The 14,645-nt window shown below is 36.5% G+C and overlaps 1 protein-coding gene across 7 annotated transcripts in view; it reads left to right on the top strand.

Annotated features, from left to right (window-relative positions):
- The window catches only part of APC7 (tetratricopeptide repeat (TPR)-containing protein), a 56,379-nt gene that overhangs the window by 18,832 nt on the left and 22,902 nt on the right, over nucleotides 1–14,645 (top strand). For 6 of the 7 annotated variants that reach the window (XR_016050009.1, XM_006855383.4, XM_088859252.1 and 3 more), the window contains 2 exons: nucleotides 7,983–8,042; nucleotides 10,158–10,203. Coding sequence is in view for 6 of the 7 variants with exons in the window: in XM_006855383.4 (XP_006855445.1) it covers nucleotides 7,983–8,042; nucleotides 10,158–10,203 (106 nt within the window). In the remaining variant the exon portion in view is untranslated. Of the gene's footprint in view, nucleotides 1–7,982; nucleotides 8,043–8,647; nucleotides 8,757–10,157; nucleotides 10,204–14,645 lie in introns of those variants that run through there. The other variant, XM_088859253.1, reaches the window with a different exon arrangement.

A 14,645-nucleotide genomic window follows, 5' to 3' on the forward strand; every position in this document is an offset into this window, starting at 1 on the left:
TCAGTGCTATAATACATAGTATAGTCCACAAATTATACACAACATATAGTTCACAAATTATACACAATACTATCTTATATAATTCCCTTTCGATTGGTGTATAGATGTTATGCATGCCTCACTTGGAACAAGTGTGCTATATCTATATATATATATATATATATATATATATATATATATATATATATATATATGGGTGCGGTTTGTATAGAGCCTAGGCTCTAAACAATCAAATTAGACCCTACTTTCAAATAGTCTCGAGAAAGGTGGTTTCAACACTAGAAATCATTGTGATAGGCTTAAAATATATTTTCATCTTTATTTATAAAGTTTAGGGCTTCAAAAACACTGTAGATCGCCAGATTTATGAAAACTTGAAAATCTTGAAAATTGACGGTCAAAAAATACATTATTTCTAAAACTTGAAATCCATTTTTTTCTCATGTCCATGCATCTTGATGTCGAGATGATTAATTTGAGTATATTTGGGCATCAAAACAATCTATTCTAGTGAAATTTTTGAGGTAACCTCTAATTTGATTGTTTAGAGCCTTGGCTTCATATAAACTTTTACCTATATATATATATATATATATATATATATATATATATATAGAGAGAGAGAGAGAGAGTCTTCCCAACGCCTATAAGCGAAAATGAACAGTGATTTCGCCTACCCTCATCACCGTTCAAAGTTCATCGTATGGTCACGATTGTACGATAGTGTTTCATTTTTCATTTTTTTTCTACAAATCGAAATGATCTGAAATTTGGAGTGTGTGTAAGTGAGGCGCACCTAATAAAAATATTAAAAAAAAAATTGCCAAATTTTTTTTGACCAAAATACCCTTGAAACGTTTCGAGGGTATTTTGGTTAATTTTTTTCATGTAAAATATTTTTTTGATATTTTTTAGTAGATTCGCCTATTTTTGATGAACACACTCTAAATTTCAGGTCATTCCGATTTGTAGAAAAAAAATTGAAAAATAAAACACTACCAGACAATCGTGACCGTGCTATGAACTTTGGACGGTGATGAGTGTAAGCGAAATCACTGTTCATTTTCGCCTATAGGTATTTTCTAGTATCTTCTGATGGAAAACACTACGCAACGCCTATATGCAAAAATGAATAGTGATTTCGCCTACCCTCATCACCGTCCAAAGTTCATCGCACGGTCACAGTTGTCCGGTAGTGTTTCAATTTTCATTTTTTTTCTACGAATTTGAGTGATATGAAATTTGGATCGTGTGTTCATAAAAAATTGGAGAATCCAATAAAAATATAAAAAAAATAATTCGTAAAATATAAATAAATCAAAATACCTCTTAAAATTTAAAAGGGTATTTTGGTCAATTTATATTTTTCGAAATATTTTTTTCATATTTTCATTAGGTGCGCCTCACTAAGATGTACACACGCTCTAACTTTCAGATCATTCCGATTTATAGAAAAAAAAAAAAAATTGAAACACTATGGAACAATCGTGACCGTATGATGAACTTTGGATGGTGATGAGCATCGGTAAAATCACTATTCATTTTTGCCTATAGGCGTTGGGAATATTTTTCCTATATATATATATATATATATATATATATATATATATGCAGTGTTTCCCCCCACCTTGGTATCTGCTACCTGATCTTTGGTCTTCATATATGAATCTTATAGGAGCTTAACGGGTCACTTTTCACGAATGAAGTAACAATTGACCTCAATATGTTTCGAACGCTCATGAAAACTGGGCTCGATGATGCTGTCACTGCCTAGGTATTATGATAAAGTGAATCTCGTGAGACAATATTTATTCTCTTGAAGTAAGATGTTCTTAACCAGATAAGATCAAATATTATAGAAGCCGTGGCACGATACTTAGCTTTTACCCTGGATTGCGCAACGTGCTGTTTTCTACATTTCTAGGCTACCAAATTGTGTCCAATAGAAGTGTAATATTCTATGGTTGAAGGTTTGTCTATGGGATAAGTTGCGCAGTCAGCATCAGAGTATCCCATCAAGTCAAGTCTTGCATTATAAAAGCATAAGACCCTTGGTAGGAGATGATTGGAGGTAATGCAAGATCCTCGTGATAGCATTTACATGTGTAAATCCGCGTGCATGCCTGAGTTGACTAACATGACCCACAACCAGTGATATTAGGTTTAGTAATCGTCAAATAGATGAGTTTTCCCAACAAGGCTCTTATATAGTCCTACAACTTCCAAAAGTATTTTATAAATGAAATCCAACTTACTGTTAGGATCTATAGGAGAGTCCATAGTTTTCAATTGCAGCTTCCCTGTTTCTTAAAGTAGATCAGAACATATTTTTGTTAAGAATGAAGATCAGCTGTCATGATTGAGCCACCTCAATACCGAAAGAGCTTTAGAGGGAGCCCAAATCATTGACGTCAAACTTATGAGGCAAGCATCTCTTGAGACTCCCAATACTCTTCTAGTCATCACTGTGAACAATGTCACTTACATAACTAGAATAACAGTAGTACCTTTAGTTTGCCTTTTAACTAATATGGAGTAGTAGCGCTACTCCTATGGAATCCCATACTTTGGAAGGCACTGCTGAACTTGCCAAGCCATGCCCTAGGTGGTTGTTTTTATTACAATCCTTTGGGAAGCTGGCAAGCCACAGTTATAAGTGTGGGTTATGGGGTTGTAGGCAGACATTACATATACATATCTTCCTCTAAATCATCTTGAAGGCACATACTTAACATCTGGATGATATAAGGGCCACTTTTGATTTGCTGGCAAAGACAATAGGACACGAATAGAATACATTTTTACTCTCATGATAATCCACCATGGGTCTGGGTGAATCCTTTCACTAACTAAGGTGCCTTATAATGTTCAATGCCCTCATTTTTTGCTATACTCGTGCTTGAAGACATAACAACAAGCAATGACCTTCTTGCTTGGAGGGAGTTTCAGTGGATCGCATGTATGAATTTTCTAAAATGCTTGTTTTTGCTCTTTCATGGGTTCCCTCCACTTTGGATGAATTACAAAGTAGGAATACAGGGAAGCACGAGAAAAATGATACTGGGAGGAGAGAGCAATATACAATAATAGGATGAAGATTTTGCTTTTCTTTATGAACAATAATAGGAGAGGAATTACCTTTAGGGATTGACAATGAATTATGGGAAGCTTCTTGAGGAGGCAAATTGAGTAGTGGTTCATAATTTGCTTGCTCTTGCTCCCTTTGCCTTTGTGAGTAGGTGAGTCTTGATGGTTGCTTGGGGACATCCTTGAGTGAAGGACTTAGTGTGGAGCCGGAAATTTGGAGTGGTTTGAGAACATGAAGCGAACCAGATTCAGATACAGAAACATTTAGAGCGAGTTGAACTGGAGAGGTGGTGATGACCTTCCCCTTAAATGGTTCATGTAGTGCATCTTTCTTTAGAAAATATGGCATGTTCCAGACATTGTGTGAAACATAATGTCTTTTTTCCTTTGAATCATAACACTTGTGGCTCTTTTCAGTAGGATAGTACCCTGGAAAAAATTATCGAACAAACCTGGCGTCCAGCTTGTCTTTGGCAGTTTTCCTTACATGGACAAAGCAAACATAACCGAAGAGTCTTACATGGTTGACAAAGGATGGTTGCCCAATTAATTTTTTACTAGGACAAGCATTATTAAGAATTGGAGAAGTTGTAAAACAATTTATGAGATATGCTGCCAAACGGACAACCTGACACTAAATTTTGTGAGCATGCACATTCATCGACAACGGTTTGGTAACTTCCAAAAAATGACAATTATTCCTTTTTGCAACATCAAACTGTGTTGTGGTATTGCAAGAGATAATGATTGATGAAGAAAATGGTTTCTTGGAGGTATCCGGACATTTATATATTGATATATTTATCCCATTATCTAACCTAAGAATCTTTAGTTTGGCACAAATTGGGTGGCAATTAATTTATGATACAGCTTAAAATTTTCAAAAAATTTGATTCTTGAATTTCATTAGAAAAATCCAAGTAAATGTAGGAGAATCATCAGCAAAAGTCACACAAAAAATGGGAATCAGAAAAAGAAGAAACTGGATTTGGATCCCAAGATCATGAATGTATTAAAGCAAATGGCTTATGACATGACTCTTATTTAGAAGGCGGTTGGCGTTGTTTAGAACACACTTCACAACTTAAACTGTTGTCATCAGTAACACTCAATACCGGTAGCAAAAACTTTGTAATATTAACAAGAGGATGTCCACGACGAGCATGTCATAACTCTTCTCACAATGTGGTTGGTACCCATCATCAAGGGAGCCTTATTGAAATAATGGAGTCCATTTTTTTCCAAAATGTTTCCCAATCATCTTCCAGCCCCACATTGATTTAGAAAAATTGTAGAACAGGAAAACAATAGTAATTCAGGCCGAACACCATCAATAATTAGAAGAAGCCTTCAGTTTCTTCCCTAAGCCCTCTAGGGTTTCAAAAACCTGGGGCATTTCATAGAGTGACGTGAATGACCACTCAAGTATTTTTATCTAATGTTCAAGGCCATTCAGTGTTTCAAAAAACGCTAGGCGGCACCTAGACAGTCAGGGTGGTCCAGGCCGCTCAGTACTTGGGCAGCCCAGTAGAATTTTTTTTTGGGTTTTCTCTTTCTAAAATAGCCTCTAATGGGTTTTAGGTTTCAAATGAACCTAAAAGCCACAATTTTGCCCCTTTAGTATTAAAAAATAACCCAAAAATACCCTCAAGGAGCCGCATTCCGCCCCTGAGTGGGGCGCTGGCCCTGGGTGGCCTCTTAGGTGGGTTCAAGTGGGCGCCTAGGGATATCCATGTAATGAATAAAATGACCCAAAAGTCCTAACTTAAACACAAAATTCATTGGAGATTTACCCATGATGAAACAAAATATTTCATAAACGTTCTAAGTACTTTACTAAACAACTCCTAAAAATCCCAAAATTTCTAAAACACTTGAAAATCCTAAACCTAAGTCCTGAAATTAAAATTAAATCTTCATCCTTTGAAATTAAACAAAAATTAAAAATTTGTAGAATTTTGTCCTGCATCAATCTCCCCTGATTGGAGAAAACTCGACCTCGAGTTTTTAAGTAGGCTAAGATGATTTAACATCAAAACTTCCCTTCTCCACCTTCTTTTTTGTTGGCTCAAATGGTATATGTGGTAAGAAGAAATCCTTAAGAAACGGATCTTGGTATATATATACATACTTTATCAAATTCAGTTTTCCCTGAAATTGCTTTAAAAATTCATAGGAAATTTCAAACCCTATTTTTTGGCCTTTATAGGCTTTCTCGACATCTAATTCATTACTCTTTTAATCTAAGGTAGCAAATTGTGGTTTATGAATCGATCACGCTTCCCCCGTGCCACTCTGATTCCAATGCCCTATATCTCTTCAATGCTCCGCCTCTTCGACATCCTTGAGATCTTCAAAGGCCATGACTTCTATCAGCCCTTGCTACCTTCTCTCCATATTTTCATGAGCAAGATCTTGTTCTAAAACATCTTCATTTTCTTCTTGATCCTTGTCATTGATCGAATCTCATAAGATATCTCGATGTTCATTTGAGCAATGTATCAAAGACATGTGGTGAATCCTCTTCTACAACTTGTTTGATTTTGGTTACAACTTGCATCAAAATAAAAATGTCCTCGAAAACCTTCAAGCAATATTTCCCATGTCTTGGTCTTCTATCACTTTTTGCTTCATTTGACGCTTCACACTGAGCATGGGGGTGAAAAGGGATGTAATCGAAATCTCCTTTGGCGGAAAGATCATCGTCTTGTCCATGAATGATGCCCGCAAGTTGTTGTGAGAGGCGCTGAACTTGCCTTTTGAGTTCTTTAATTGCCACATCTTTGGCATTGTGAAGTAGGTCTACAAATCACCCCCCTCCCCCCCGCCTCCCCTCCCACCTCTTCCATGACACCTTCTTGCTGCCATGGGTTTACCGAAATCATAAATCTAGGTAGAGAATCAATACAAGCTCGGTGCAATTATCAAGATTTAGGTTGATTTAGGTTGAATTTGGCAAATCCTTTCCTAAAAGCAGCAAACACTACACTTCGTTGTAGTTTCTTGGCCTTGTTGTTGAAGAAAGTTGAACTTTGATACCAAATTAATGTAGGAGGATTGAAGTAGAACAAACAATAGTAATTCAGGCCAAGCACAAGCAATAATTGTAAGAAACCTAGGGTTCTTCTCTAACCCAACTAGGTTGTCAAAAGCTTGGGGCTTTTCCTTTCTTTCTGTGAAGTAGAGTCAAATGAATGACCACTCAAGGGCCTCACACACCTCTTAAATGATCTTTTATTTAATGTTCAAGGACATTAAATGTCCATACAATGAATAAAATGACCCAAAAGTCTTGACTTGAACACAAAATTCATAATGAAAATTTTATCCCTGATAAAACAAAATATTTTGTAAACACTCTTAAGTACTTTTCTAAAAGCTGGAGCGCTTTTTCATTGTTATCTCCCAAAGAAAACTGTTCTTATACAAATTGTAGATTTCTTTTTTTGTACCAAGGAACATGAGTCCATTCCTAGTAGCTGTCCCCGTTCAATTCAGAAGCTACTTCATTAAAATAGATCATTGGTCCGCCATTCATTATATCCTGAGTCTGTTGGGTTGGGTTGTTTCGAAACCCGTCAATATGATGGAACTTGTTCCTCCGAGCAAAAGTATTTGGGCTGATTGAGACCATGGTAAATAATTCCCCCAGTTCAACTTGCTAGAAATAATGATAATACTGGGATTACCAAGTTGCATTCTTATTGCCAACAATGGTAGCAATGTTTACGTCTTCGATTTCCATAGCTTATGGGATCTTAATGCAAATCAAGATGAGGAAACAATCGATGATCATCGAGTTTCTAAGGAATTTGACTGACTGCCAAATTTTGATATCTATTAAGAAATACCTTCAGAAAGAGAGCTGCCCAAACCCATAATAACTCAAACACTGCCTTTTACGAAGTTAATCCTCAAATAACTTCAGAAAGAGAGAGACCAGATCAGGGCGGCCTAAGAGAAATGGATCTTTGTTTAAAAAAAATAATATTTTGAGCAGATTAAAATGAAAAGAAATATTGAGCACTGGAACTCAGCCGTGTAATTCAGATCTGCGAGATATGGCTTACTGAGGCTTAAAAACAGGTCATTGATATGATATCCTAAGTCAAATCCACCCTAAATGATACCCTTGCTTGGAGAATTTTAACACTTAATCAAGAGATGTTGTAAGAACAAGAAAACATGAGAAGTGCTTCATACCGATTGAAAGCCTTGAAATCATACTTGAATGCCTTCAATATGGGTTTCAAAACTCTCGGTTTGCAATCGGAGTACAGTCCCTCTAGAAATTTGAGGATCTGAACAATCTGTACAGATGACCTCCACACTGTTTGGATGGCGATGTCAGTCCTAGATAATGTTGGAGAAGTTCTTGTTCTTCCTCCATTATTGTTTGATGCCTCTCAGATCTTCATGCATTTCTGCATAGAGATCTTTGCGGGGGGCCTCTTTTTGGTACTTCTCAGTACTTGTATACCTTTGGTAATCGGATTGATTTTGATTCACTGTTATATTTGTCTTCCTTTTTGCAAAGTTGGTTGCTATCTTATACATGCTCAGATTGTGTTAAGGGGCTTTACTACTTGATTGTATTTATTTGGAGCATATGGTGTTTGTATATTTGGTGATTATCCTACACATGGGAGTTTCACTCATTGATGTATTTTTGTTGTTGTTGATGATGATGATAATAAATGATAACAATACTAATAGTAAATACTTTTCATGAAAACGTGAATATAAGCTTAGAATTACGTTGTGGAAGTCCATATTGTTTCCAAAAGGTTTTTCTATGGACCATGTAAAGTATGCTATTGTATGAGAATATTTGGTAATAGAGTAAAGTTAAAAACCCTTGACTTATTGATTAATACATTATTTGATATTTGCAGACATTGAGTAGGGGTGGGAGGCCTCCTTCAGACCATTTTGATGTAAGCCGTTGGTTACAGGTGATATATTGTTCTCATAGAAAATGTTCGTTGACAAGTTGATGAATTTATTTGGTCATAGTCTAGTTTTCTTCCTTTCTATGGTTGATTCATATATTCTGTCTCCATAGAAGACCTTTATCTCTTCTTGTTTGCAATCTCCCTAAAAACTATGTTTTTTTGTATTGCCTTGGGCTTAATTAATTTTATTATTAGTGATTGGAAGTGACTGCCCCAACTAGTCCTTCTCGTATGTTTCTCCTAAAGGTGCAATATGGTGTCTGCAATTAGTGGTGGTTCATTTTCTCATAGCTTTCTGGCTTAGTATTGTTGTAATTCCAACTTCTAGATAAATTGTTCAAGATACTTGTGTAAAAAAGTTGGTTGGAGCTCTTAGTATGCGGCATCTCTCTATAACCTATTAACATCAAATGAGGGCTCCATTTTTCTCAACATGGTTCCGGCTTTAGGTCATGTGCTCTTATGGTGTTTTGATTTATCTGTGTATGTTGTCTCTCTTTGGTGTGAAAGTCTCTTCTGAAATTTGGGACGGATATGATATCTGTAGGTGCTGACTCTCCCTCCTGTTGACTCTTCTGATTGTAATGTCTTTTCAGGTGGCTAAGGTTTTTGGTAGTTCGTGGAACTCATTTTTTTAAGAACTCTGAAGTGCTAATTGAATTTCTTCGACAATTTCATCAATGAAATTTGTTGAAGTTCATCAAGTTGCATGAGGTGCAGGAACTATTTGTCATATTTTCCTGCTCTTGAGGATGATTTTTTGGTGGTTGGTTGCGCTTTTAAGTTGGGTAATTGTGGTACATATCTATTGTAAAGAGGGACATTTTTGTTTTTCTTTTGCTAGAAACATTCTTGCATACCCTATAAAATGGGTTTTTTTTTTTTTTTGTCATTTAATTCTTTATTTTGCTAATGATATCAGTGTTTGCTGGACCTTGTCCATCCTTTACATGGTATGGGTTTGTCCTTGTATATGAACCAGACTGCATGGATCTGTGAAACTGGAGTTCACATGTGCTGGAGACATGGGAAAAGTGTTATCTAATTATTTGTGGTTCTTTCTTGGTGAAGCAAGTCTTTCGGCGCCAATCTCATGTGATCCCAACAGACAAGATCCATGATTTCATGTTACTGAACACCCTTGCAAGTGTCATTATTAGGGATTATGTCCATTAGTGAATTGGGAATTCCTGTTGGCATCCCTTTTAACCAGTGTGTCTTCAGAGAGACAAAGCAGTTGTAAATTTATCAGCTTGCTAGTTTTTGAAGTTCTTCCTATGCTAAAAAAGTATCCACTATAGTCACAGAGCCTTTACAAATTACAGCTGAAATGTATATCCTGTGTAGCACTTTTAGATTTGAAAATATGGACCTGAGTAATTTTTTTTTATGGGAAAAAATCATGGGTTTCTGCTTCTTTTGTTAATTGATGGAGCACTCATCATCATCGTCATCAGAGCCCTTTCCCGACTATCTGGGGCCGGCTACATGAATCCTGGTTCTCCATTCTACACTATCAAGGGCCATACTCTCAGTGAGGCCATGAGTCCCTAATTGATGGAGCACTAAATAACTTATAGCAGTATACTTTGCCGAAAGGGTTCAACACTATTGGGAGCTGATTAAAATGCTTGTGCTAAGGTAGTGAGCCTTGAATGGTGTCATTTTTTGCTTTGTCTCTTTGAAGACACACATTCCTGGTTATGAGAGATGCCAACAGGAATTTCCGATTTCCTAATTCTCACAATCCCTGATAACGGCTTGAAAGGGTGTTCAGTAACGTGAAAGCAAGGATGTTTTATGACCATTAAGATGAAATTGAATGTAAGTTTCGTTACCAATTAAGTAGAAAATAAATGGAAGTTCTGAACAGTTGACAACAAACATAGCACTTATGAACTCTAGGCTAGCTGCATCTGTTCTTCTATGGTTTGGTACATCCTTGCACTAAATTCTAGTTCTTCTAATCTGATGAAGTATGACCATCCTTAGTTAGATGTACTCAAAACTAGCAATGAGTGTGTTAGAATTCTTGTTTTGCTTTCTGTTGTCACATTACAGTTTCTGTATTTACTTAGGTTTCAATATTTCATTCTTTTTTGGGCTATGATGCAGCGATATGTGGAGGCTCACTGTTGCATTGCTTCAAATGATTACAAAGGTAAGTTTGAGGTGTATATTTTTTTCAGTCAAGGGTTTTTGATTTGTAAAAGTTAGAATGTGGAGCCTTTTTTTAGGTGATTCTGTGTGGACGAAATTTATTTATTATGATAAACCTGAGCTGCACAATGGTAATGCTAGATTTCCCAAGATAAAAGTATGTCTGCTGGAGTTGAGAGCTATTTGTTTTTATAGGTATTCATTCATCAGTACTAACAAGGCAATCTTTTTCTTTCTTTTTTTTTTACTAATTTGAACTGAGGAAACTAATTTCATTCCTAACTTTGCGATATGGAATGACAAGACAAGATAGTGGAATTGTGAGTATACGTGTTGACCTGGGGCTATACCTGTTAACCTGATTTGGCTCCACTCTGGAAACCTGAGGTGCCGTTTGCAGAGCTATTTTATTCAAGTGGAACTGCATTTTTTTGAGGCAAGTGCAGTAGCCAGTTATGTGGTGAGAGGCCCCAGTCTAAGGCCCAGTTTGGACTCTTCTGTAAATATATGCATGAACGCGGTAACTCATGATTGGGAAAACAGGTTTCTTTTTATTAGCAGGCGAGGGAATGCTTTGCAGAAATTTTTGAATTAGAGGGAGAGAGAAACCAGCCTTACTAGCTGGAGCGGAAAACAATTCTCACTACTGTTCATGTATAGGTGGGGGAAAGAACAGAGTTATTCTTGAAAAACTGGGATGTGAGGACATCCAAACTTGGCTTGAAGGTTCTAAATCTTCAATATACTTTAGCGTTTTGAAAGTTGAAATGATTGGATATTGGAGGAGCGCTTTATTGTTTTTTTTTTTTTTTTTCCTTGTAAGGGCTCCATGGGTCTTGCTTTCTACTCATAGTATTGTTTTGCTTAGAAGTGTTATCTTTGAAGTAATAAGATCCCAATCGAACAAACCAGAAGAAGCACAGAATTAAGGAACAAACTCAGGATTCACATACAAATCAAGAGCTATTATTAAAAAATTTCAAACGCTAGTGAGCAATTGTGTCATTTACTTCCAATCTTTGTATGGAAAAGAGATCCCCTTTGATCTGTGGTTACAAAGCTTTGAAGAAATTCAAAGAAAGAAAAAGAATTACAGGCATGAGACATTGGAATGTTATAAACTCCATTTGCTTCTTGTATTGGAAAAGAGTGTTGGGCCGCTACCTTCAATCTTTAGCACTCCTCTAGACTTTAGCGTAAAGTTCTTGATTTATTTCTCTCAATCTCTCTGGAAATATGAAGATCTCTGTATTTTTAAGCGTTTTCCATAGTCTTGACTTTGAATCAACAAGTTTCTGGCATGAGATTCCTGCTAGACTGCTCTCTTTAAAATATCCCATTGTGTTTGAAACACCCTTGTGTAGAGAGTTGAACTGGATGCCCATTAAAGATTTCTTCAAATTTTGGAATGTTGTTTTCTTAAATCTTCTCTGCAGTCTTCTGTCTTCTAAAAACATCAGAAAATAATTTCAAGAGATTACGTACCTTATTAAACATGTGATCCAGAGATTCAAGGATCAAAACTCTGAAAATGGAAATTTCACTGTGAGGGGCAGATTTGGTCTGAAGAGTTGGGTCTTATATCAAATGACTCACATACAGACTAAATTGATGTTTCCTGACCTTGTAATGCCATCAAAATCTGCATCCAATGGCCTTGATTTCACCAAAAGTTTTGCTGTATATCTCCAGATCTTTGAAGATCCAACCACTTGCTAAAAGTATCCAAGTCTGTAGTCTCTTTTATCTTGGGTTTATCTTTTCATACTTGAGATTTCTTACACAAAATCTTTCTTGAATCATTATCTCAATGATTTATGGAGTCCAACTGCATTAGATGTTTCCGTTTCTTGGAAGGTATCTTAGATCCGAGATCAACTGATGGGCTTTCCATAAAACTCAACCAATGTCGCATTTTCGGGCTTTACTTACCTAAATCTAATCAAAAGAAAGTTTGGAAACCTTTGTTTGAATTTGGAAACCTTTGTTTGAAGCTTTCGAACTTATTCTAGGTGAATCCATTGCAACCTGGATTCCCTAAAAAAATTGGGTTCAATAGTTAAGAGCAGAGCACAAGCTAAGGCACAGGGCTCACCGTGAAATCCAAACAGACTCTTTCTAGGTCTTCATCAGACTTGAGCAAGTAATCCGACAAAGTTGCACTACATGCTGGTGCCATTAAATCTCTCCTTGATAGTTTGTTCTGAGCCCTATTTTCACACAACCCATGGATCCTGGTGATCTTTCCAAGGTACATTAAAACCTTCTCTCCTGAAATTTAACCAGCACACTTGTGAGCTTTGATTCATACTTTCCACCAAATTTCAGCCCATTTGATCACTGTTTGGATCTACATGTCGAGTTCATCACAAGAGGCGCATATGCCTTTCTTGGCTTCAAAAATGAATTTGCAGTTGCACTCCAAATTTCACCCAATCCTCCTGGATCTTATCCAAAACCTTTTATTTCATCATTCGAAGTTTCTTCACCAAGTTTGGTTTGATTTGTTCCAGATTTGGACCCAAATCAGAAATTAACCATGAGACCTAATACCTGACTACTATAGCTAATGTGAACCTTACCTCACCCCTGAAACTTCATCCAAACTATATGTTTTTCCGTGGAAGGCTTAAAAACATTTTTATTAAATATTTCCCCAAATTGAACTATGGATGTCACCTGGTCCAATTTGGAAAGTATATCACGAGGGCACTATTCATGGTTGTTGTAGCTCACAGTGAACTTTGCTACACCCTTGATTTTTACTTAACTTTCTAATTCTTGGAGCATAGTTGTATTTTATTGCTTCAAGGGTAGACCCAACGTTCTAGCCTATTTGAAACTTGAAAGTCTCTATAATGGCTTTCTGAGCTCAAAACTCTGTGGTCATTTTGTATTCTGCTGAATCTGTGACAAACACGTTTCTTGCAGTCTTGCCTGCTCATGATAGGGAAAACCACTTGTATCCTTGTAGGGAGTTATTCAAAATTCTTCCGTCTGCTTGACATGTGTAGTTGCAGTAAGTTCTCTTGCTCCTATATTATAAATTATTCTAGATCAATGTACATCTGGAATTGTTTCATAGCATGCAATTTGGGCCCAAATGATGAAATACCAAGAAAGTCAAACAGTGGGTGTTTTGATTTGGAAGATGCAAGGTTTGAAAATTCACCTGCCAATGGCATTGCTGCACCAATGGGAGGCTAGGCAGGCTGCCTAGGTGTGAGGTGCCTACGCATCTGCATCTGCCCGGGTCCCTAGGTGGCACCTCGAGCCTTTGGCGAGAGGGCAGAAAAATATGCCCTCTGCCCAGGGCATCTAGGTACGTTTCCTCCCTATTTAAAGAGGGGGGTTTGGGGAGGGTGCGGGAAGGGTTTTTGGGGCATTTGCAACCCTGTCAAAACCAGTTTGCCTCTCTTTAGAGAGAGAAACTTTTCCAAACTTTAGAGATTCAAGACTTTTTGCAACATTGTAATTTTTTTTTGACCTTGTCCAAGTTTTGGATTTTTTTTTTCCAAGATTTTTCCCAGTTTGCTTGTCTTGAAAGTTTAGTGGATTTAAATCTTTTGTTCAGGGTTTATTGATTTATATGAATGTTGGGTTTATTTATTTTATTATATTTTTTTGCTTGTTTGTTTTTTGTTTTTGTAATTGATTTCAAGTTTATGTTTGAATTTGTTCTTCCTATTCAAGAGTGGGTTTGGGTTTGTGATCGATGGCATTTTGTTAAGATTAGGTAACCCAATCTTAATGAAATTCTAAAGAACTTAATCGAAATGTATTTTTAATAGTTTATTGGTTGGTCATTTGGTCTAATAATTGTCTCTTGATTGGAAAAGGGCAAACAATGTAATTTTGTTCTTATTTTGTTTTTGTTCCATTATTTTTGTACATTTTTCTTGTTTATTGGCGTTGATGAACTGATAATGTAGAAAGTTGATTTTGCGATCTTTTGATAGTTTTTTAGTTTTATTTTTGGACTCACCAATTCAAATTCAAATTTATATTTGATGTATCATATATGTATGATGTATCAGGGACTTAGATAACATTATATTTGTATTTTTTTATTTTGAAAGGTTTCCAAGAACAATTTGTGGTGTATGGCTTCCAACCAAACCCTTCAAACCACATCCCTAGGACCTATAACCCAACTTAAATGGATGGACCGCCTAAGGAATTAGACTCTCGTAGACACCCGCCCAGCTGCTTAGTCGACTGAATCTGTATTTTTGAACATTGGGAAAATGGATACGTGGAGTACAAAGGTTCTCAGATATAGAATGGGATCACCTGTAAATTACCAAGAAATCACCAAAGTTGGGGGTGCGTTGCCACCATAAATAAGAAACTTGGCATTTGTGGCTCTTTTATTACCATGTGCATGAACAAAAGAGAATGAAGGGACTTTGTGTCTAGTGATGCAGAACAAACTGCAATCCC

The sequence above is a fragment of the Amborella trichopoda genome, chromosome 2 (genome assembly GCF_054954075.1).
Source record: "Amborella trichopoda isolate Santa Cruz 75 chromosome 2, AtrichopodaSantaCruz75HAP2 v2.0, whole genome shotgun sequence".
Lineage (NCBI taxonomy): Eukaryota > Viridiplantae > Streptophyta > Magnoliopsida > Amborellales > Amborellaceae > Amborella > Amborella trichopoda.